The sequence below is a fragment of the Anopheles nili genome, chromosome 3 (assembly GCF_943737925.1).
Source record: "Anopheles nili chromosome 3, idAnoNiliSN_F5_01, whole genome shotgun sequence".
Lineage (NCBI taxonomy): Eukaryota > Metazoa > Arthropoda > Insecta > Diptera > Culicidae > Anopheles > Anopheles nili.
Genome location: NC_071292.1, coordinates 9,932,429 through 9,956,755, shown reverse-complemented (window position 1 = coordinate 9,956,755; position 24,327 = coordinate 9,932,429). Strand labels below are relative to the sequence as shown.

General features: G+C 48.4%; 1 protein-coding gene across 1 annotated transcript; it reads right to left on the bottom strand.

Annotated features, from left to right (window-relative positions):
* Positions 1-8,117: 8,117 nt before the first annotated feature.
* On the bottom strand, positions 8,118-17,423 carry LOC128722625 (uncharacterized). The gene is made up of 5 exons (XM_053816299.1): positions 17,152-17,423; positions 16,989-17,059; positions 12,480-12,633; positions 11,972-12,273; positions 8,118-9,649 (listed from the first exon to the last, which is right to left on the bottom strand). The coding sequence occupies exons 1-5, from the start codon at positions 17,169-17,171 to the stop codon at positions 8,853-8,855; spliced, it is 1,344 nt and encodes a 447-aa protein (XP_053672274.1). The 5' UTR covers positions 17,172-17,423; the 3' UTR covers positions 8,118-8,852.
* Between the last annotated feature and the right edge of the window lie 6,904 nt (positions 17,424-24,327).

The window sequence follows — 24,327 nt, the reverse complement described above, 5'->3', positions numbered from 1 at the left end:
GACTTTCAGTCGAGATTTAAACTCGAAACCATCATGTGTTTCGTGACGAATATCTTTCGGCTATCGAGCCCTCTAAAACTGAGCATCTAGTCCATGGACAATCTGCTACTAGAGTTCATGGATTCATGGGCAGCGGAACGATGGTGTACACATTTCTACGACATTGCCGAATCTCCCGGTCACGTATCGCGACATCAAAAAGCTCAAACAGCTCAAAAAACAATTTGAAAACATTCCCATCCAATCTGCGAAACGCAAAACGCAACATCTCGTCCATAATGGTTCATCAGCACCATTCCGTAAAGCTCTCTCCTTCTCACACACACACGGTACACGCACACGAGTTACGCAATACCGCGTTAAGCACAATCCTTGACACCATCCAGAAGTCTCCCCTAAAAAAGACGGCGACCATTAACGAGCTGGCACAACGAGCGAAGGAACCCGAGATGCCACATTCCCCGACCGTCGTCGTAAGTGAGACGTTCAATTGCTTCCCTCGAGCCTCGCGCACCAAGCGGCCTGGTAGATTGAGCGAAACCGGAACCCAGCGTTCCACAAGAAGCGAAATGGATCGAAATTGGAAGCGAAACTAGCGTACGGCAACACCACGCGGCCCTTCGATGCGCTAACAGCGGCGACATCCGAGATTCGCTTTTCGGGTTCGCACATACTTTCTCGCTTCGCCCGGCGCGATGAAGGTCCTCAGGAGGAGCCAATCCAGCCAACGTTCCGATGTGGGCGTAGTGCCGCCGCCTTAGGGTCCCGCGTATATCCTCCCACCCCGGGGGAAGCACCCGCGAAGGGCTCTCGGGCGACCCCTTTGCCAGACGCACGCATGCTTCAAATTCCCACCAGATATCGATTTCGCGAGAGGGCAGGTGATGTAATTAAATTGTGATTGAAATGTTCGCTGGGGAGACCTTCTCCGGTACCTCTCGATCTTTTCTTCGAAATAAAGAGAGAGAAAAAGAGGACAAAAAAAGCGCGACAGAGAGAGAGAGAGAGAGAGAGAGCGAGTGAATGGGTGGGGTGTGCAAGGTTTTCTCATTGAAAAAAAAAAGGAAAACGCGAAAAGCGAGCTTTTTGGGCAACTTTCTACGCATCGTTGTAGAGCCGGTTCTACGGTTCAGCAACTTTCAGAGCGATTATTTTGCGAACAAAAGCACCACCGAGAGGAAACTCCACCCCGCTGGGGAAGGAAGGCGAAAACTTGCCTTCTTTCTCGATGAATAAAAATAAGCAATAATACTGCTTGTTTGAGCTGCGCAATCATAAACATAAATCGAACGCCGCGGGAACACGCCGCTTTTATTCCAGCACGCGTAATGAACCGTGAAGTGGCTTCGTTTCAGGTGACTTCGGGCGCACGTTTCCATCAAAAGGCAAAATTTTCCGAGCGTTCCCTTGCCAAAACTCAAATAAAAACCCTTCCCCATCCGCGATCAGTCGCTGTGAAAATGTGCCGTCTTTACGTGTGTGTGTGTGTGTGTCTGGAGGCGGCTACTACTTTGGTTTTAGTAAAACGGCTCAATTTAAAAGTAACCCTTCGACTCCCATTTGCCCGAGCCCGAGACACCCGCCACTCCGTTGGAGCTAATCAACGAGAAACATGAACTACCCGGGGCATGAATTAGTTTATCCTCTGAAACGACCCAAGCACACGCCGATGGGATGCTCTCCATCGTACTTTCGAGAGCCAGTTACCGGTCTCCCCTAAAACCGAGCCCCCTGCGCACAAATAAGCAGCTTATCATAGCCGCCGGGGGCGGATTCGGGTGTCTTGCTGAAAGCGCGTTCGAGCATAAGACGACCGGGCTCTGGCACTTCGGTCTTATAGCACGCTCCGAGTCCGCTCCGAGCCCACCAGAAAAACTTTATTTTCCGATTCATACCGGGCGGCCATGTTGTCCCCGGCAGTTGGTCGGCGTTTTATCCGCCAACCGGCGTACAAAGCAGTTTCGGAGCTTTTGTACTTCAAAACAACTGTGGTGGTTTTGCTTCCACCGATTGGACGACACACAGCTGGAACGGCCAAAAAGGCCGCTAAATCCGCAACACTTCCCATCTCGATGCCTCCAAAAGGCCTTGGATGGAGCATTAGGCAGAGACAAAATTAGCAAAACGAGCTTCGGAAACCGTTCCGCACCAGCAGACAAGAAGTAAAAATCAGGATACGCGTGAAACAAAGCGCACAAGCGGATGAAACGAATTCCGCACCAAGCTGCGGCAACAAATCGTGCCCTCTCGTTCGAGGCTTTTTTTTTCAACTCTTCGAATGCTTGGTGGTGACATTAATCCACCAACATTAGTGAAACCCACGTCATTTGAAAGTCGATCCCAAATGCACATCCTCATCACCGCCTAGGCCCTCCCCAAAGGAGGGTTCAAAAAAGGATACGGTCGGTTCAATCAAGCCGAAGCACCGGAACCGCTATCAAACCGAGAGTGCGCGAGCACGTTCCTTTGAAAATGGGGAGGCATATCGTCCCCAAATGGCGCCCGGCGCATTGTTTCAAAAGACCCAAAAATCAGTTAATGGTCAAAGTGAAGGGAACTTTGTTTGCAGGGGAATTGTCACGTGGACCATGCATTTGCCATTAGCCTCGGGCCTTTCCATCGGGTCCCTTTATCGTTGATTCGGTAATGTGTGTGTGTGTTTGTGGTGCTTATATTTTCTTTTTCTATCTCATTTCAGATTGCTGCGTCCCAACTTCAAACCCACCCACAAAACACTGAATCTGGCTTCATATTGGCTGGCTGTTTACATCGATCTGATCTCGCGTGCCCTTTTCAGGACTTCCACACGGTAAACATCAGGCTCCATTAGGTCGCGTGTTTGCCTCGGTTCCTCTCGTCCACCGGATTGGGACCTAGTCGTACGCACGAAGGACGTGTTTGTTTAGCGTAAACGTGATTCTCGCATACCGGTTCAGGATTTGCCACCGAACGAGCCCAAACGTTGACACTATTTTGTTTAATTGTTTTCTGTTATTTTAGATAGACGTAAGAAAATGATCGTTTTCTCTGATGTGAAGTAACATTGCGAGACTTTAATGCGAAACCCATAGTGGGGTAGCATTTCAAGTACGTTGTGCTAAATTTAAAACGTTGATTGTTTCTTGCATCATTGAGCCCCTAAAGCTCCAAAGAAGACGAGCTTCAAGCTGTTTTATTTTTACCTTACTTCAAAGCTGCGTGGTATCATTCGACGTACATGGCGCGCCCTCTGTAGGTGATGTTTTCCTTTTAAAAACACAAAATCCATTGCGTCTATCAAACACTAACATTTATTCACGATTTGATAGCTATGCTAACATAAAAAATATGATAACATGTACGTCCTATAGTTAAGTGGAAATGGTAGGGGTGAGTAATAAAATCACAGATAAGGTAATCTTTACACAATGCCGGATCCCCTAGCATTGATAATAATGTTTCCCTTGTATAGTATCGTTCCAGTATAGAAGTCATAAATTGTAATTCGATGGACTACATATTTTTGCACATTACTTTCTTTGCAGGACGATATTGTAGGACCAACTACCAGAAAGCCATGCATATATCTTGCCTTGCAATCCATGAAAAACAATCTCAAGAAATATTTTATTTTTAATATTTTCTGCTTTTTTTCTTCACTTTCTTTGGAAATGTCAAAAACACGATATTTCATTTTTTAAGTAATTTAGGGTACGCTCGAAGAATTTGATTTTCTTTAATTCTCAACAACCGTTCTACGGCCAAAGCTTGCCTTTGTACGGCTTTAAATTTTCGCGGAACTGGATACTCAGTCCTGCGTGCAGGGCAGCATAATGGAGATTCGATACCACACGTGTAATTGTACCACACGCTAACGCTTCGGCTATCGAGCTCGTAGAATTTTACATAACTGTCCAAAAAAATCTGAGGAACATTCTGAGGAAACAATCAAGGAGCAAATGCCCTCAACTCGACCCACGGTCCGGTGGGTTTATTCAACTACAACCACACACATAACCCAAACCCCCAACGAGAGGAGGTGAAAGCAAAGCCAGAAAAAAATACGACCCAACGAACAGCTCGCAAAGGCATTTTATCCTTTTCAATCGTTTCCGCCTCTGCCCTTTTTTCCTCTTGGTCTGCCCGCACCAACCAAACGTCGTGTGATCGATGGAAACATGTGTATGCAATGTGGGGATGGTCAAAGTTTCCCCGGAGCGCCGCTCTACCTTGCTCATCGATTTGTCGTTCGATTTTTCGTACCCAGTTTTTCTCCGTGCCGGGAAATGTCCCATTTCCAGAGCACAGGCAGGATTCCAAACAAGCCCGTTTTTTGCTTTGTATTCCAAATTGGAATGCACGTTCCGAAATGGGTTATTGGTAGGGTAAGATTCGATGCTGCGAATATACAAAAAATACACAGCTTTCTGCTTTCCCCGAAAATGCTAAATAGAATTGTTTTCATTGGCTGGCCCGAAAGAATCATCCTCTAAAAAACAGAGCCCCTTCGCTGGACGAAGAGTATTTCCAATGTTACCACATCCTCAACGAGGTGGTTGAGCCTTTAATCGTTTAATTGAGTGTGAAAACCGTAATCGAAAAAAGGCTTCACCCACAAGCTAAACCGACAGGAAAAAAAATCGACTAGATATCTGCTAGAGCAAAACTGCCAAATTATGATAACCAATAAAAACGGTACCACTGCTCGGACCAGCCTGAGATGGGCACCCTTTTGTTATCGGTCATCAGGATTCATCTCCCTTCGCTTATCCCACACACGTCAGACCGCCGTTACATTCTGGCAATCGGGGGTCAAACCTTTTCCAGCCCGACCGGAAACCGGCAGAGTGACCGAAGAATGCGAATCCAACCCACCCACGCACCAAAGGAAGCATAGACCACGCTCGAATCCTTATCAGGATCACGCCAAGAAATGGTAAAGCCGAACCCACGACTATCGCATGATTGACAATCGCTGCACATTCGCTTCGCAGGCCAAGCATTCCACGGGCCACCGGAGGGTTGCTTATCGTATTCAAATAAATCTCGCCCATCGATGGACGACACGGAAGCGAAGGAGACCAGGCGCCAACATCGCTTATCTGCTGCCCATGTGGCCACAGCCGCCCCGTGGAAGGTCAACATCGAAGATGAGATTTACGGTGAACTATTTTGGAAAATTTCGTGACAAACTCCCCGCTCGAAATCCGCTGATTTGGGTTCTTGGTTCCTGCAATTTATGAGCTTCCAAGACAAGACTGACGTTTTTATGCTTTGACAAACTTGGAAAGGTACACTGGGGTAAAACTTTCTCCCAGAACAAGTCCCGCATCTGGAGGAACAATTTGATCCACCCGAAACGGTGCCCCACAGCGGGTGATTCTGATCTGTTTTATCCCTCCACGGCAGTTCCCGGGTCCGCACCGGGCTCCTGTACCAGCTCTAGGGCCGTTCCCAGGGCGTGTATGGCTTTATTTACATTTTCTAATCTCGATTCCGCTTCCATCGTCCGCGGACAAATGTCATTCCGGAACGCTGATGGTCGCGTTGGATGCTGCCCCGAGAATCGAGGACCACTAGAACGAACCGACCAGGGGGATCACGGTGAAAAGGCAAGACAAGGCAAGGGAAACAACACAACCAACACCACCACCACCGATTTGATCGGCTCTCGAGCGCACTTGAAAAGCCTTCAACACGCGCGCGCTCTCGGTCGCAGCAGCATCCGAAAGGGCCGAAGGGTGCGAAAGCGAGACGGCAAGCGACTCGCCGCGAGCTGCGCTGGAGCGAAAGGAAAGAGCAACAACCGCAAAACCCGTGTACACACACGCAACCAGCAGCTCGATGGGGTGACATTTTTCGGGAAGCAAACGGAACCGTATGCACGGACAGAGGCATCACTCATTTGCACGGTGGCATAAGCAGGATAATAACCACGCAATACTTACAATTTTGCGGCAGTAAAGCGACTCAAAAAAAAAAACAAACAAATAGATACAGCTCTAAGCCTACTATTGTTGTTCCGTCGTCACTAGGCAGCTCGTTCTCACGGCAAACTCTTCACTCACACTCGCTTCGCTCCGAGCGCTAGATGCTGCGGGAGGACTTAGATTCTGATTAACTTTCTTTTTTTGCCTGCTCTCTTTTATCGATTTTGACCACAGAACGGTGGCGGGTTTGTTTTCATCTACGTAATCGTCCAGAACAAATCGGCTGTGTTGAGGTGTTACGGGGCCTTTTTTAACATTTGTTGAGAATTTTACGCTCCATACAACCAAACTAACCGTTGCCACCGACGAGACGCATTAGTAACACGCTTGCATTTAGAATACAACTTTGTTTTCGCGGTGGTTTTGATTTTTTTGCGCGATGCACCCCGATAATGGTATTAGTGTTGGCTGGCAAGGACCAAGAAATCGCATACAAATGAAGAAACAAATGTTATATCCACCCCACAGCTAATCGCGAAACACAAACGCGCAATCGGACTGGAACGGATTATTCCCGTCAGGATCAGCGCCGTAAAGAGGCGGGTGGGACCAAGGAGGCGGCAGGACGACGCAGTGCCCGAAAAAGGACACGCACACACGTAAACGAGCGCGGTGATACGAAGCCAACACACTGGGGGAAGCGAAAAAGGACGATACGGACGAACATCCTGCCACTTGCACTAGCTCGCTCACCCATTCGCGAGTCCGCCCTTCGAAGGATTCGTTCGATCGATGGAAAGCACACACATACGCATACACGCACCAAAGCATACCATCACCGCTAACGAATCCAAGGAGGCACAGGCCATGCTCGAGGATGTGGAACAAAATAACGTGGATTTATTTGCTGGCGTTAAGGATTTTTCTAGGGAAATAGGAGCTTTGGGAAATAGGACACCCCTTCGCACGAGATTCGTAAGATCTTCGAAAAGATATGATTGCTATGAGAAAGTGTGGCTACTGCCTCGATAAAATCGGTTGAGTAAAATGCATCGATCCCGCCCGTGTGTACAGTCGTGTGCTTCTTATTCATAGCATTCACAGCAGCATTAGAACGATGTTGATGATGTAGTGGTATCGCTTGCGAGGGAACACAACACATGGCACTGGAGCGGGTCGCTGCAATGCCCGCAGCATAACGGCGATGTTATTATGCAGATGAAGGGCTTTCCTTCACCTTTCCCCCGTGACAGCTTTCTTTCCCTCCCGAACCCCGTTCGATCTGCGGCATTGTGGAACACTACCAAAAACACTTTTTGAAGCTAAGCCACCGTCACCACCCATTATAAATTACTATCGATTATTCGAAGAACTTACGGGATCGTTTTGTGTCAAAAGTTGCAACTTGACTACTTTTAGACATAGCATGCACGGGATTTCTTTTTAGCGCATTGTGTGAACTTTTGCGAGTGATTACGAAAAGGGCATTTCAGCGCGCGCCACAATCAATTTATATCCGTACTATTTCGATGTTTACACGCCAACAACACTCGAATGCAGAATCGTATTTAGCAAATCCCATCGACCTCGTCGGTAGGAACTTGAGCACATCACAAAAACAACACAGAGTGTAACATTAGCGCGGGTCAATAGTGTACCAAGTTTGTTTTATATACGAAGATATGAGAACTAAACCACACATCAGAAAAATTATTTACCAGCGAGGCGCTAGATAAGCACAACGCGACGCTGTATACGCTCAACACAACACTTTGTTCAACGAGTTAGAAATAATCAAAAGGTACAGCGAAGCTAACGCAACGCACCTCCGCACTCATCAGCGACTAACACAGTTTTGACAGTTTGCCCATGTGTCATGGGATCTGTCACATGGCACAAACTCCTGCTGAAGGCCAACGTACACGTTTGTTATTAGCTGTCAAAAGCGGATTCACTTAATTTGCGCCAAATGTTTGCGATAAGATAACACGTGTACATGGTGAATCGGTCGAACAAGTCTAAAAAATTAAAATTTTTATTGCAAAATTAACAATTTTGCCAAAGAAAAAAAATACAACCAATCTTTTATGACTATTAGCAAAATGTATTAATATAACAAAAGAAAGGATCAAAGCTTAACTGGCGTTGGACACATAAAATCGCATATAAACAACTAAAACAATAGAAACCAACATGGTTTATCCGCGTACTTCTTTCTCAGTATTTTTATTTATTCAAACCTTCAGTTCACTTTCGTTCCAGTCAAACGACCGCTATCTGACCAGGCAAATGTCAAAAGTAGTAGGGCACGGCTATGCAGTAAGCACGGCGTGAAACACCGGGGTATCCCCGGACACGTTGTCCCGTTCTTGCCCCATTTATTGAGGCAACGACCAACAGCTTAGCTCGCATTTCTTTTCTGGCCAACTTAACTAACAATGAAACTTAAATGAAGCTGTTTACTGTTCTCAGCTGATTTACCCTTTTTTGCAACACTATCATCAGACTTAGCCCTAGATACAATCTTCTCTCTTTCTTTTTTCATGTCCAACGTTTAAAATACTGATAAAATATTGATTTAACCATCCTTCGGATTTTGCCAGCATAATGTTTTGAAGTATTTAATACCAGTACTTATTGTAGCGTATCTTACACGTTTAAATATGGAATTATTTCGTTGAAATTTGCCCAAGACGACACTATACAAAATGGAACGAATACGTTGACATTCAAGGTTCCAACGTGCTCTTAAAAAACTAGGACAACAAACGTTTAAAATTAAATCTAACACCGCTACGCAACAATCATTTACTAATGGTGATGGTTTGTGTTTTTTTTTCTCGCATCTTGGCACTCGGATTCAGTCTCCCGCCACTTAAGCAACATGCCGCATTTAGACAAATAAAACAGCTTACTTAAGCCCGCTTAAGTAACCACCTCCGGTCAAACTCGCAAGCCCTCCTTGGACTTGGCCGACTTATCGCGTTCCTTCGATTCTCGATCCTCACGCCGATCGCGCAAGTTCGAGGCCGAACTGCCCCGGATGAGGCCCAGATTCAGCGGAGGCAACGCCGTGCGCAGGTTCATCAATCGTTTGCTGCGTTCCACGTTCCGCGAACGACCCTTCGCCAAGGAACCACTGCTCAGCGACAGCGAACCACTACTTCCCCCGTCATCCGATTGACCTCTCTCAACCGCATCCACACTGCGGCTGTTCGCTCGATCAATGCCAGCCACGAACAGATCCGATTTGCCGTAGTACCTTGGCATCGACAGGTCGTCCGTCTGCGACTGTCGGTTGATCCCGGCCGTCTGAATCGAGTACAGGCTAACCGACTCCCGGTACTTCTCGATGACGGGCGTCTCCAGGTAGTTCTTCGGCAGATTCGAGTACGAGATGGCAGGCACCTCCGGTGTCATGCTGATGGAGTTGTACGTGCTGCCACCGGCTGCACCGACGCCACCACCAGCACCCCCGCCAACGCCACCCCCGACGCCGGACGATATCGTGAAGATGTCGTTTTCGCTGGCCGGCCGAATCGAGAAGTACGGCAGTTCCGCCTGCAGATGGCTCAGCGTTTTATTACTGACGAGCGATTTGGAAAGGCTCAGCTCGGAGAAGTTGCGAGGTGGCCGCAGCACCACTTCGCCCTCCTGCGACTGGTCGTCCGAACCGTCCTCCTCCTCGACGATGGCCGGAATCACTACCTTCCGGCTGTCCCGTTCGTCTGAAATGCTTCCTGCAAACAAAAAAGCAACCATTTTAGCGTTAAAAGCTGCTTGTGAGAAAGTGTCCTTGAGGAGATCCTGCAAGGAGATCTCCGCGGGAAAGCTTAACTAGTAAATGAGCTTTTTTGTTCCTATTGAATGAACGTGTGTATGTGTACGTATGCATGTGTTCACATCAACCCTCCAAGCACTAAAGCGCTAGTACGGAAAGTACGAAGCGATGTGGTCTACGGTAACGTAAAACAAACGCCAACTAAAAAGTAAAAAGCAAGCGACATAAAAAAATACTTTCCACTATGAAGCGATTATTTAATACAGCAGTTCGACTGGGCCAATAAATATTTTTATTCGTGGACGGAAAGAGAGCAGGGGTGCCTTCTCGCGGAGCCTCAGAGAAACTGAGGGACCTTAAAACAACCTTAACAACCTTAAAGGACGAACAAAAAGACGCGTCACCCCCACAGCAATCAAATACGAAACAAAGTGCACAGTAAAAGGGACACTCTCCGGTAGGACATGATCCTTTTTTTTGTCGCTAGGCCATCCGACGGAAACTGGAGTCACAGAACGGGGTTTGAACCGACAACACATAAATAGGATAGCTTCGCCGCTGAACCGTAAAATTGAACGAAAGAACAATCCAACCCATGGTGCTCTCCGGCCAGGCAACCGTGTTGCACTTGCGCACGTGGCCAATGTCACGGACGGATGGATCGTTCGCTTTTCTTTGCCACGATTTACATCGCAACGTGATGCGTTTGCATTTTTACTACCTACCTAGCTAGCACTACATCGGGACCGGACTGATGTTTTTTCGCAACAGCCTTTTCTATGACACCACAAATCACAAAACCGTTGGTGGCGCAAAAAACACCCCTCAAGGAGCGTCGCACGGGTGAACTGTCAAAAAGGTAGTAGAAGCTTTCGAGCCAGCAGTCTCCATGGCAACTCACCATCTTACGAACCTTGGGAAAGCTTCATGTTAATTAAATTTAAATTAAATAACTCCTTTTCCCGCTGCTAACTGGCTCTAGCTAAGCGAGCCTTTGTACTGCAGTTACTTATTCACAAACGTCAAGTGTGCCTCGGTGTTGACCGGTAGGGATTTGAATAGGGAAAGCAATATGCAATTAAGGATATAATCAACAAAGCATGAAACAACAACAGAAAAAAAAACTAAAGGGTTAACCCGGCACACAGGCCAGGCCAGCTAGGGAAAGTTACTACGGCAAAGCCAAATACCAACGCAGATTTTTTTTGTTAACGGAAGGCGCCGAACATCACTTACCTGTACCGGCGGCCGATCGTCGCCTTTTCCGTTCAGAATTTCCTTCGAGCACAACCACACACAACCACTCTTTCCATACCACACCACACAATTTGCTAGTAAGGATCTACTACCTTGTGCCTTGTTCCGTGTTTCGCTCTCCCCTCACCCTGCGGGTTAGTACACAATCGCGGACGGTTAATATCGGACTGCCACCTGCGGAGTGTGTGGCCTTAAAGAGTGTGTAGGTGTTAGAAATGTCACGCTCATGCATGCGTATGAGAATGCAGGTTGCGCCAATCATCAGCATACACGCCCCGGCCGGACGTCCGGTTTGAGTTTTCCATCACTTTTCCGTACGGCACCGGTCACCACAAGTTCGTCGGTTCGCTTTTGTTCGATTGCGTTTGTGTTCTGTGTTATTGCAAATAGCAGCCCCCTTGTGGAGGGTGCGATCGTTGCGTCACCTTAATACTAGCTTAAAACGTTAGTTAGCATGCGATTAGAAAGTAGTTGGTACCGTAAATGCGACGTCGGTTTCTTCTCGCCCCGCAACACACCACCAGCGTCGACCAAGGCATGCAGGAGCCACAGAAAAACCCCCAAAACCACCCTCCCAAAATAGGAAAAAAAAACGATCCGGAATCCATTCAGCTAACCACGCTGCACGGAACTATTTGACTAGCCGTTCAAACTCGTTAAACTTTATGCCCGTCGGAAGAAAACGCTCTCTGCCCTGACATGGTGATGAAACTTTTTTGACCCACCCAACCCCTCACCCCGCCCACCCATAACCAGTTCCGGTTCAGCACGGGGTGGTGTATGGGACGCGCGAGAGATAAGGGGGTGGTTTTTGGCCAATTGTTCAGCGACGGTGCGCAGCTCTTTGTACAAGAATGTCCCGCTCGCGCGGGGTGGCCTCCATTTCGCCTTCGCCTTCGAGTATATGATGCATTTTGTGATCGCTTTGTTTGTTTGCTTGTATGTTCGCTGCCCTCACTATCGCATTCGGGTGATCAGGTCAATCAGGTGAATCGAGTGTACGGACATTCGAGCTTCTAGTTACCTTCGAGCCGCTGCAGGAGTTTATCGGAGCTCAGCTCCCGGCCACCGGCGTCATCGGTCACCGGTGGTTCATCGACGGAGCGCTTGCCGGTTACGGTTGGTGGTGTCACCTCGATCGGTGAACCGGAATCGGAAATGGCAAACTTCACCGACGTCGGTGAGGTCGCCTTCGACGTGGGTTGCTTCGGGGGCGCGCTGGACTGGAAAATTTGCGAATTAGCGAAGATGGCCATCACTTCCGGTGCCAGCATCGGCACGTTGGTTTGGATCTCGCGGCGTAGGTCGTCCTCGTGGATTTTGGAGCTGGTGACAAGAGAGTGAGAGAGAGAGAGAAGCGCAAATTTGTGTTAAATTATGTTGTATACACTCCCACCGGAAAGAATGGGTTCAAATTTGACAAGAAACGGTAGAAAAATGTGCTAAATTCCAATGGTATTTCCATATATTGCCTATGAAACTCCGCAGCTACATTCATAACCTCAAAAGAGCTTAAAATTAGCTACATTTACCTGATGTTGGACATGTTGCGACCAATACCAGCACCGGACGGCTGCCGACAGATCGGCGCGTTGTTGTTCTCCGCCGAGTCGCCGATGTTGCCATAGAAACCATTTTTGTTCTTGTTCTTGGCCACATGCTCGTCCTCATCTGGATCGTAGTTGACTGCGGTGCAAATAAAGGACGACAACAACAAGCAAAAAAAGAAGAAGCTTTAGAGCGGATATAAACGGAACGATAGAAAATCGGTCGTTCAACTACGATAACTAGAACATCCTGCGCTGCAGGACCTTCTCGATGTTTCCTGTTCGTGTGTACGTGTGCATGGTGACAGTTTGGTAACCGTCGCCGTTATCGTTGGTGGCTCCCGTTGGTTTCGATCGCGCTACAGATTCGACCAGTTGCTGCTGGACATTCTTCTTACTTAATTACGTGATACGAATGTAATTACGGTTGCTTAAACGCTCGCAAACCGCACTGCGAGGGCAAGAAGTGACTATCCTTGTCCAGGACCGAACAACCGAAGGAAGACCAAAAAACGAAAGAAACTTTCCTTTCCACCCTCGTGGCGTCTTTGCGGTTGGAAAATCGGACACAAGCTGTCCGGATCGATTCGTCTTCGCCGTTTTCGCCGAGCCACGAGTCCTTGCTCTGCAGGGATGCATCGGTTCGATTTTTCGCCGGCCACCAACTGCGAGGGTTTTCTCGGATTCTCTCGGTCCTAATTGAAAGCACCATGCACCGAAATAATTATCTCAGCCCTGTTTTCCACCGCCAGCATGCTCCACGGCCAATCTCACGTAATTCTTCTTTCCGGCACCTCGGACCGAAACACAAACGCAAGTGGAATTCCCGAAGAAGGATTGCCCTCGGCACAGCTGACCGGTTTCCCGGTTCCGGCTGCCCGGAGATTCGTTTGATAATGTCCCCATTATTTAGCCGAAACTAAAATAAAACAAAAGAAACTCGAGTGGAGCCAGCACCCGGTGCCAGGCTCGCCAGCAACCGGAAGGAAGCTGGCCGCCTTAGTTCTTCCCGTCTCCTGAAATTCTTCCCCCCACCCCCGCCGGGCTGGATCGAAGGGTTCATAATTTAGCGTCGGTTAAAGCCACCGCCGGCAATGGAGGGAAATCAATTTTCCACCCGAAAGAAAATTCCCCACAAACGGGGATAGATCGGCTGTGAAGAGGTTTAATCGACCGGCAGTGGAGGTTCGGTTGGAAGTGCGCATGGTTTTCCAAACCGACCGTACACCACCATTCCCATTGAAAAGCAATTAAAGAGAACTTTAAAAACACACCCTCCGCATCGGGATGAGCTTTCATGCTTTGGAGGACATGAACTTACTCAATGTTCATTAAAGTGTTTCACGGGCAATATTATGCATATTTCATCGTACGTAAGCGGGTATCATTCGACAACCGACAACGCGAGCAATATAATCCCTTATGGAAAGGTTTAAAAATCTCCCCGAAGCAAAAATGTGGTTAAGTTTTTGAAAAAAGGATAAAAAAAGTCCCAAAACCGCTACAAGAGCAAGAGCTAAATGGCTCCGAAAAAGTTGGTGGTTTGGCACAGCAAACGTGCAAAAAAATCCAGCGAACGTTTCAACGAGAGCGTTTCATTGATTATAACATTTTCCAAACCCGCAACTAAGGAAGGAGCAGCGATAGATAGCTGAAGAAGAGCACGACCGAAAGCCGAGAGAGAGAGAGAGAGAGATCCGAGTTTGCACGCCCCACAGGCACCTGGCTGGCGGATAAAAAAGTAGAGCAAATTTATCCTAAAACCACCACCGTCCCATGCCCGGCGGCTCTTCTGCAGCCACTCCCAGGATACGTCGCCAGCTTCAGAAAACCAGAAGGGAACAGGGCCGTGACAGAAATTAATAAAATCATTACCACGCTAACCGGAGAAAACGGTGCGCTATATCTATGTCATGCTGCCGCATGCATGTTTCGTTGCATGCGGTCGAAATGCGATCGAAAGGGACCGACTGAGATCCACCGGGTTGTGCGAACAGAAGCAAGAGAATAATTTCCACCGCCCTATCGTCATCACCATACGCACCCTAACCACCCCCGAGGGCTTGGCGCTGCACTTTTAACACCCGCCACTGCACTGCACTTTGCAACGTGCGCGGTGTGGTGGTGTTGCACCCGTTTGAGCTGGCGTTGCGGGATAAAATTAATTATCAGTTCAATTATCGTTGTACGGAAAATGTGTCCCGGGCGCGAGTGGGCAGACTCGGATGCGTCCGTGCAACCATAAACGGCCCAGCAATCCCGAACCGAAGCGTATGGCTCTCGTTGGCGAACTCGCACACAACGCCTGCCGGCTGCCGGTGACTGGGGCGCATTTTCGGTTCAAAATTAAATATCAACAGCATTGATCGGGAATTTCTCCACATCGCACCGCATGCGCCTTTGCGCGAGCGAGCAAATCGCTCCGCTGCACCGCAAACAGCTGTGGTTCGGAATAGGCAGCACACGGGGCGGCCAGCAATAATAGACAAAACAATGCAACGGCACATCAAACGTGAATGTTTGATAAACTGAGCACGCGAACGGGGGAGGGTGAACGTGCTATGCAAAAAAAAAACGGCCATGGAAAAGCCGCTTCAGATGCAACCCGATCCTGGGATAGCAACGATCACCGCGGGGCCTGAGCGCTACCAGCCAACCCAGGGATTGTCGGGTATCGGGTGTATCAACATCAAATGCTACTTCTATATCGATCCGCGTGCAATACCGGCGATGAGAGAATATGCCGAGCGCGCTTTACTGCGCGATAAGTGAAGGGAATAAGGTGGGTGAGAGTTTAAAATAACTGGCTTGCAGTTGAAAGTCTCGCTACCATTCGATCAACGCCCAAACGTCCCCAACGGCACGTCGTTCCAGTACACGTGTTTTGTGATTGCATACTTGTAGGCGTTTTGCAAGCTCTATCGCCAACGCGAACGGCGGATATTGTTTTTCAGCACCGACCTGTCTATTTGTTTGCGAGTGTGCTTGTCTAAAATGCTATCACCATTCATTTTGCCAATATTCCACCTAAATTCGTTGAAAATTTTCTTTACCATTCCATCGTACAAACTGCTCAATTACGTGGATTATTTCAAAACGCTGCCCCGGAATCCGAGCGCGCTTGTCGGTGCGTTTAGATGACGGTCTGTGCAGCGGTAGACCCGCGCCAGCACAGCCACCAGCCACAAACCCGGCAAACGTTGCCGAATTTCCCAATGGTACACTACCGCTCGCCTAGCCTCCTCATGCCGTTGGTGCAGGTCCGCAGAGAGTCTGCGTTAGCTGAGGCGTTGGTTCGATCAATTTTGTCATCAATCGATAATTTTCGGTAGGGCCGGCGCTGCTGCTGCAGTTTGTTGTTTCGGTTGCACATTCACGCACGGCAATTGTTTTTGGCTGGGTCTATTTTCTGCCCGCCACACACCGGTTCCGGAGGCTCTTTATCTGCTGCACAAATACCACCGCCACAAATACGTCTCCCATCCTGGTGTGGGCCAACTATTTCGATAACGTAATTTAGCGACCGACCCAGGGCTGAAGGTAGATGGTTCGATTTTTTTCATCTCCAGGACGAACACAATGATTTTATTAGTACCGCATTTTTTTTTTGGCGCGCACACAAACGCACCATGCATCCCTGAGAATTGCACCGTGTGCGTGCGTCATGATACCGACGATGAAGGAACAAAAAAAAAGCATTGCTTCAATAAGCCACGTTCCCAACAAACGCGACGGTGCATGAATAGCATAAATTAGGTTTACATTCATCAAGCTACTGGAACTGAATTATGCACCAAAAAACATGTTTTAGTGAAACCCTTGTAGTAAAGGGATACGAGAACCCCACCATAGAACAGCTTCTGCGAGCTTAAGCGAATTCCCAAATTATCTTTTATCTACTCCGTATCACGCTTCATCATGTTACCGGAGCAGAAAACGAGCGAAAACAAATTCGAAATTCGAAACATTTCAACATCGGAAAAATCGGACCGTTTTTATCGTATCAAATTTTCCAACCCTTCACCGATATAGGGCATCCGTTCAGGGCTTTAATTCCTTTGTCAATAATTGCATTAGCTCTAGCATTGACTTGAACTTCTTTCCACTCGAAAGCCATGCTAAAACAATGGACCGAACGAACAAAGAACGAATTTTTTTTTCGTCCTTTTTTCTGATGAATTTTTGGTGCGGGTTAAACAGCTCAACATCGGAGCTCTGGCCGGAGAAACACTGCCGCACTAATAAGAACTGATCAAATACTGTGCTACTTTTTCGACAATTCACCCCAACCTGCGGAGAAAGCTTGTCTGGCACTGGGGCAAACCGGAATTCGCACAGCTATACCGCAGTGTGCCAGCAGAACGATTCAGAATCCGCCCCGAAGAAAAAATCGATCAAAAACGAACCTGTAGAGAATATATATTTTTTTTCGTGTGCGTACTTTTTCAAGTGGCTTCAAGTGATTCGGTGCCATTCTGGCAAAAAAAAACTCACCTAACGTTTCGTCGAAGCAGAATTTCTCCTCGATGCAGTTCCAGTAGAAATCTTCCCAGCAGCTGAAAATACTGAAAAAGCATGACGGAATATTAGGTGCGATTCGAAAAAATGAACGATACCGACAAAGAAGCGAGTGTTACAAATTGTAAAATAATCTTACCATTTGCAGCAATTACACATTTTCACTGATGTGTCGCTTTTGCCAGAAAGCGTTCTCGTTGAGACTAATAAACTCCTAACTAAACACTGGCAGGAACAGCAAAAGCTTAGAATAATAACTGATCGGTGGTTGCAAGCTGCACTACGCTAATACTACGGCACTAATACACACGGTTGTTTGGCACGGTTTTGGTTACTGGGAAAAGGTACACGCAGCATTCAAACTTGCACACTTAGGTTTCGCGTTTTTCGCCGTTTTATCACAGCCCTACAGGACATTCACTGACTCACTGAAGAGGGTGCCTCTCAAACACACAAACCCCGGGGCGGAATATATCACTTTCTGCGTTTTCTTCGCGATCGACTGTACCTCATCCTTCGCTCTCACGATGGCGCACGACGAATATATGAGCCCTACGTAGCGTGGAAGAAAAACACGAAAAAGAAGATGTACCATTAATGAGCGATAACCAGCGTTACCTGCGTGCGGGAAATAAAATGCATCAGAGAAAGTGTCGCGTCATGAACCAAAAGTGGCCGGTCTGGTCTTTTTGCACCATTCTAAACCCACCTGTTGGTACCCTTTGTACGCACAGTCCCCAGACGCAGTAAATCAGTCACATGGCCTTACGGTCAGCCACAAGAAGGCGACACAGCCCGGAAAACACGCGTTGACCGACCCTCGAGTATCTCGTTCGAAACCGGCGACAAAACTACGCGCGCAGGTTCGTCGTGCCTGGTCGATATTGGGACGATGAGGTTTCCGTGTGCATGTTTGAGTATGCGTGCGAGTGCAATGTGGGCGACATATGTCACATGTACCACAATTAGGGGTGTGAAGACGTTCGAGTGAAATTCCATCAAGCAGGGGTGGGTTCCGTAGCCACCGGAGTCGACATTCATACGGCACGAACACACACGGGCGGTGGTATGTTTTTTTATCGACACCATTGGGTTGACATTGGCATGTGCTGCTCCTTTATCATTCCACTGGCGCAGCCCATTATCGGACGACGCCAGTTTCCGAGCGTATGGTGATAAGAGTCAGTACCCAAAAGGCACAAAGCACTGGGCAACAACACAAAAAAGTACAGGTGACGTTCGATGATCGTGCCAGAAAGCTGGCCCTTTTAAATATTTGATACGGCATGACGATGGATCTACGTCCTTTTACGATCGCCTTTTTGCGAACGATGCTCGCGATGGTAACACGCCACGGCAAACTAGATTTGGGCAGGCAAACGGAACGCAAATCCGATAACCATCTCAATCACCGACGAACCGTCGACGGACGGAAGAAATCCTCCCGTGACCCGGTGTTACACGGTTTCTGTTTGCAGCTAGATTCCTAATGGATAATTCATTCGCACCGAGCCCGAGTGCGCCATTTTTATTCCCTTATTTTCCCATCCAACACAGACACACACACGCCGCTCCATGCCATCATGCTACATCATCATCATCATCCGTGAGTGCTGGAATGCTACGATGAACATAAAAGTCAAGCTCGCCATCGCACCGTCGCCATGGCAATCAACGGAGTGTCCTAGTGACGTGTTGTCGGGCTGTAAACTTGATTCCTTTAATTACTGGCAACTGGCGGGCGCGAGCTCGAGGTCACACGCGACGACTCCGAACGCATATTCCAAGCAGGCCCGAGAAAAAACAGCCCAGTTCCGCCAACATTTCGCATGAGGAGTGTCGTCCTGGCGGCGCATTATGTGGGTCGGGTGGGTTTGTGCGAGATGCCGCCAGTGCACCGAAGTGCAGGGTTGTCTTTTTTTTTTCGCGCATAAGAGGAAACACCACCCCTTACCAGGAGATGGGGCGGTGTCGGGAAAGCGTTGTTTGTTCGTTTGCAGCCCGCAGTTAATTTGATTAGCGGTGCTCGGGGCCATATTTTTTGCGAGACTCTTGCTCACGCCAGGTTGAAACCGGAGGGGTGATACGGAGTGTGAAGCTGTTTACACACCGAAATCATGGCATTTGCGTTTGCTCAATGTTTGTCCCTGCTGGCCTGCAGTTACATTGACCAGGACCGTTTTTTTTCGAGTGGGAGGTACCGAGTAGGAGAAGGATAAATATTGAATTTAACAACTGCTTTCTGGAGGTTGGTTCTGTTCGATCCTCCAGGAGTCGCAAATGCTACTACAAGCCATTGGAAATGGTCCATATTTCGGTGAATAAAATCACACAAATTTATGAAGCTTCAAAACAATAAGCTCATTCCGATTGCTTCCACATCCGGTGTTTGATGGTTTCCCACAACACAACCCAATATCCTAATGCGCGTGAAATTCCACTACTACTGGCCAATAGTTGGGTTTTAAATAGTTCTCCAAAAATACGTCCCATTCATCCAACGGCAGCTAATCGTTCGGTTGCTAAATGCCGTAACGAAAACACAACGTGCTAGTGCGCGCCCTGTCCGGCTACGCGGGTCCACTCCAGAACGATAATAAAACCGCACCAAACGAGCTGACGCGATCGATAAGTAGTCTTGCACGACCCGCGTATTTCCGTTCTCCGCTACGATGGACACTAATTTCCGTACCACGCTCATCGTTCAAGGTCCGGTCTGAGCTCAAAACCAGACGCCAAAAATCTACCACCGCCACACCGGCACCGTTTGACATCGCACAATTCGTTGCTAATCAATCACACCGGGGTGGCCAAAGCCCTCGCGAACTATCGTGCGGACCGTACCCGTACGCGATCAACTTCCACGTAAGTCACGTGAGCGTCATTAGCGCGAGAAGAGCTACCGCAGGATGAAGGTGAGCGAAACAAAATCTCGCCCCATAGGAGGCTCGTTACTCGCTGCCTGGTTGAGGCATCGACCCTCTGCTGGGAGGCATCGAACGAACCGTCACCGGATGTGCTACGTGATCATGCCGGCTGCTTCCGGTGCGATTCTGGGAAGCGTGGAACGTAGGCCGCCTTTGACCGCGCGATCCGTTCTAATGGCTTGCTGTTCGGTTTGGTTATCCTTTCGGTTGGGCCGGGATTCTGGAGCGTTTGGGCGTGTTTGCTTATTTGCTCATTTATTTTTGCTAACCACGAACGGCATCCCACGCCATCCGTTTGGTAGCTTCGGAAGGTGTAACTGCATTTTCGCGGGACCAACGGTCTGAGTCAGCGCGCCTAAACGAACGATTTTTTTTGTGAGTGTGCCACAGAAATCACCTGCCGCCAATAAAGGAGAAGTTTGGTGTTTTATGGAAGCTATATCAACTGCATCACAAGGTAAAAAAACATAATGTTAGTTGCAATCAAGCCTGGGAAACGAATGCAGCAAATCCCGAGCGGTAAACTTGGGATAATAAACAGCTCTAGCATTGCTTATTTCGATTGCAGTAAAAAAACCCAGCCGTGAAACGATCGTCGGAGTTAATCATCGATCAATGATTGTGCATCAGCGGCCCCTAGTGACTCATGGCCGCCTTTGCTCATAAACGACAGCACAGCAGTTCGAACCAACTCGCTCGCTAGCATATGCTTTCAGTGTAACCTTCGGCAACATGCACATACGCACGCACCGCAGTTGGTAGAGAAATATGGTTCTTCCCGCGACTTCCCGTGCGCTCCCGTGGCACAAAAAGTATGAATATATTAATTATTATTATTAATTATGCATGTGAAATTTTAATGCTTTCATTAAACCCAGCAGCACGAGTGCAATCACCGCAAAACGCAAAATGCGAGCGGTGTCCCGATGTCCCGGGAAAGCCTCGAAATACGAAAAACGCCCCCCCCCCCTCCCCGCCGGAACTACCCTCAAACCCGCGAGGACAGTAAGGGGAAAATTCATGATTTCGTACCGGGGCATCACATTCCGTGTGTCCATGCGCAATTCTACAATATGGCTGTACATTTCCGCTTCCGGAAAGGGACTCCCTCACCACGTGCACCCGGTTTGTCGCCCACACGCACACAGAGAGACAGCATGGGGTCGCAGAAAACGGTGCCAAAAATGCTGGCGGACGCGTTTTCGCGCTGGCGTATAATTGCACACCGCACCGGGCGCCAGGTACGCCAGCGCAAACACGAATTAAACGGGCGAAAACGCTGGAAAACTGGGCTTCGATTAACCGGAAAAGCCTCCCCCTCCAACTTGGAACGCCAGGCCAACCCTGACGTAGCCGGAACCGGGGTGTATGATGTATATTTTAAAATGTTCACTGCGGAAATTACTCCCAGCGCGAGGACATTGGACGTGGCACGGCGAGCGCACAGCCATCTTTTTTTTTTTTTTTTTGCTTTTTGCATGCGTCGAAGCTCCGGTACGCGTTGGGAAATGGCCGGAACGTTTCCGGTGGAGCACAACGGGCAGTGGCACCAAACCCCGGGAAAAGCCGCTCCCTGTTTTGGTCGTCGGAAGGTGCAAAATAAACAGATATGACCGAGCAGAACGAGAACGAGTGCACCCACATTCGGTAGCACACAAAACAATCGCGCAAATCATGGCCTACTCGGCGTGTGTTCCTGTTGATTTTAAGCCCGGTGGCAGCGTCTCTATTGAACTCGCGAAAACACACTCCTGCGAAGCCGAGGTGTTTAATTAAAAGGATGTTGTATGGGGAGAAGAACTCTCTCTCTCTCTTTATTTTTTGAACGATAAAAAGAGGAAAAATTATCATCTTGAAGCTTGAGCATTTAAAATGAACGTGCTTCTCATAATGGTTTCAATTTATTTAATTTGAGTAACAAATATTCAGCACTTGGGGACCCCCAATTGATAACCGAACATATTCAAATTTAAATTGTTTTATTTCGAAAGCTTCGACCATACAAAACAGAGCTAACAGCATAACAAAATCAGGCCCATCTCAACAGCAGCCTATCGAACGTTCTTCAACCATCCCACTAGTAGTATGGCTCCACCGATGTGCCACCGGAAAACCGGAACTCCAGCAGCACTTCATCGCAACACCACGCCGAAGCCAAGTGGTTTCACTTTCCCGATTTTCCGATGCCAGCACAATGCTCCCCACCATACTCATTAACGCACAAGTGATCTCGCCCGAACCGAGAGTCCGTGTGCGGGCCAAAATCAAAACTCCACTCGGTGCGGTACTTCGCGTACGCTGCCACGTGATTTTAATGATGTTGATTTAATGGGTTTGCATTTTTTAGCTCAACCGGGCTCAACCGGGCCGTGTCACTCTGCCAGTGTCGCAGGACGAACGACGCACTCGTCCTGGAGCGGTGAAAATTAACACATTAAAAATAAATATAAACCTGCCCGCGGGAAATGGTGTCGCTTTTGCACGAGTGTGCTTTCATTTGCATGCCCCACACACATGCGTGTTCACGATCCACTTCCGATGGGAAGGGGTCACTGGGATAATGAAACGTTTCTATTCCGCGACGGTGTACCGACGAAACAGGGCGCTTCCGAAAATGGTGCGTTTTGTTAAGCTCCTGCCCACTTTCCGGTGGTTCCGCACATGCAAATAATTGTCGCTGGAAACTAGAAATGTACCGGGCGAGCCTTCTACCGCCCGCAATGTAAACGATTCTTCGCCCTTTTATTTGCTGCACCAGCGCGCGATCGATGGCTGGATGCGTTACAAAACCATCACCATTCCCATGGGATTGGTTTCCCGCCTGCCCAAAGAGACCAATCCACCATCACAACCAGCAAAAAGCAGCTCAAGCAAACCATGCACACGGTCACCACTGGTAACCAATGGCAACCGCACGAGCATCCGCGAAAAAGCACCATCATCATTTTACCTGCCGGCGTGGGAAATTTCCGCACAACATCGCTCACGATCGGGCCCACGTTATAATGTTCCGGTTTGCAATTGCTGACGCTTTTTGATTTGCTTTTTTTTGTAGTGTTTTGTTTGTGTTTGCGCTTTGCCTTCACCTCCACCCGCAATCCAATGGCGCAACCGAACTTGAACTTGGATTTTGCACCGCACCTTCCGGTGCTAATGCATGAGAAACCCACGCGGTTGCTGGTGCCCTATGGGCAGCGGCTCTTGTTTTCTGATCGTGCACACAAATATTAGCCGCCCGCCTCACGATTGTTCACGAAAAAGGGGAGCATTAGGGATGGGGTGGCACGGAGCTCAGTGGAGCTGGGTTGGCTCAAATAACCGCCGAGACCGAGGCGCACGTGGAACTAATACGAATTAAACGGCACCAGTGCGTGGCACCGTTGCCCGGCGAGCCGTAATTGTTGACCAAGGAAACGACCGAAACGACGCCCTGTTTTCGTGGGAGGGAGACGCGACTAACGCGGGAATAAGTAGCACGTGCACCGGAAATCCGGTTTGGATTGGATTCGGAATGTGACATTGATTTTGTGCCAGACGTTAGTTTTGTATGGTAAAATTACGCAGGAAGCCCAATTACTTTTTCAACTGCCAAACAAATTATAAACGACCTTAGTAGCTGGTTAGCAGACATTATGGAGTTATTACCAAATACGAAAAGCACAAAAAACTCTCTCAAAATCAACATCAAGCATGTTGATGAAAGTAATTTAAACTATTGAAAACATGTCACCAAACATGGCACATAGGTTAATGGTAGGTTTTTCGCTAGATTCTTGAATTAATTTCACCATATCAAATATCAACAACTGTTGTGAAATTGTACTCCATACACCGAAACGGCTCGGCGATCGCTTCCAAAAACCTTCCTCATGGCACACAAAGACAGCACACATCTCGTTTGCGATTGCCGGCGTTGCTTTCCCAAATGCCATCCACCCTGAAGGTCAGTTGTTGCTTGCGGAAAACGCAACCCCATTCCACAAACGCACGCACGAATAATGGCAGCCATAACACTGACGGATAGCGCCACCTCCAGGGCTTTGTTGCAGCGCTCGACCACACTCGATCCTGCAGCTGCAGGCACAGGTGCATCGGTAGGAATGTGGCACATTTTGGTTCGGCGAAACATGCCCGTCGGCATGGTCGGTTGGCCGAATTGTTTGACGTTTGGCAATTGCACGATTGCGAGACGTAATGCGCCCACAAAGCGGCATTAGCATTGAACGAGCGTAACCTTGGAAGAGGCCAACGGGCTTAGAGCTTGTCTCTTCGAGATCCCTGCCACCGGTAGGCGGTCATGTTGAGCTGGCTGCATGCAGTCTGGCTGCTCTGGTGGTTGCGATCTCGCAAACCCACGTGCCGGTGAATGACTTTCAGCGCGAACGAAC

Excerpts from the sequence above, each read along its gene's own strand:
- LOC128722625 (XM_053816299.1), bottom strand. The coding sequence starts at position 17,171 with ATGTGTAATTGCTGCAAATG. Across the intron at positions 17,060-17,151 it reads ATGTGTAATTGCTGCAAATG|TATTTTCAGCTGCTGGGAAG; the intron begins GTAAGATTATTT and ends ATGCTTTTTCAG. Across the intron at positions 12,274-12,479 it reads CGCAACATGTCCAACATCAG|CTCCAAAATCCACGAGGACG; the intron begins GTAAATGTAGCT and ends TCTTGTCACCAG.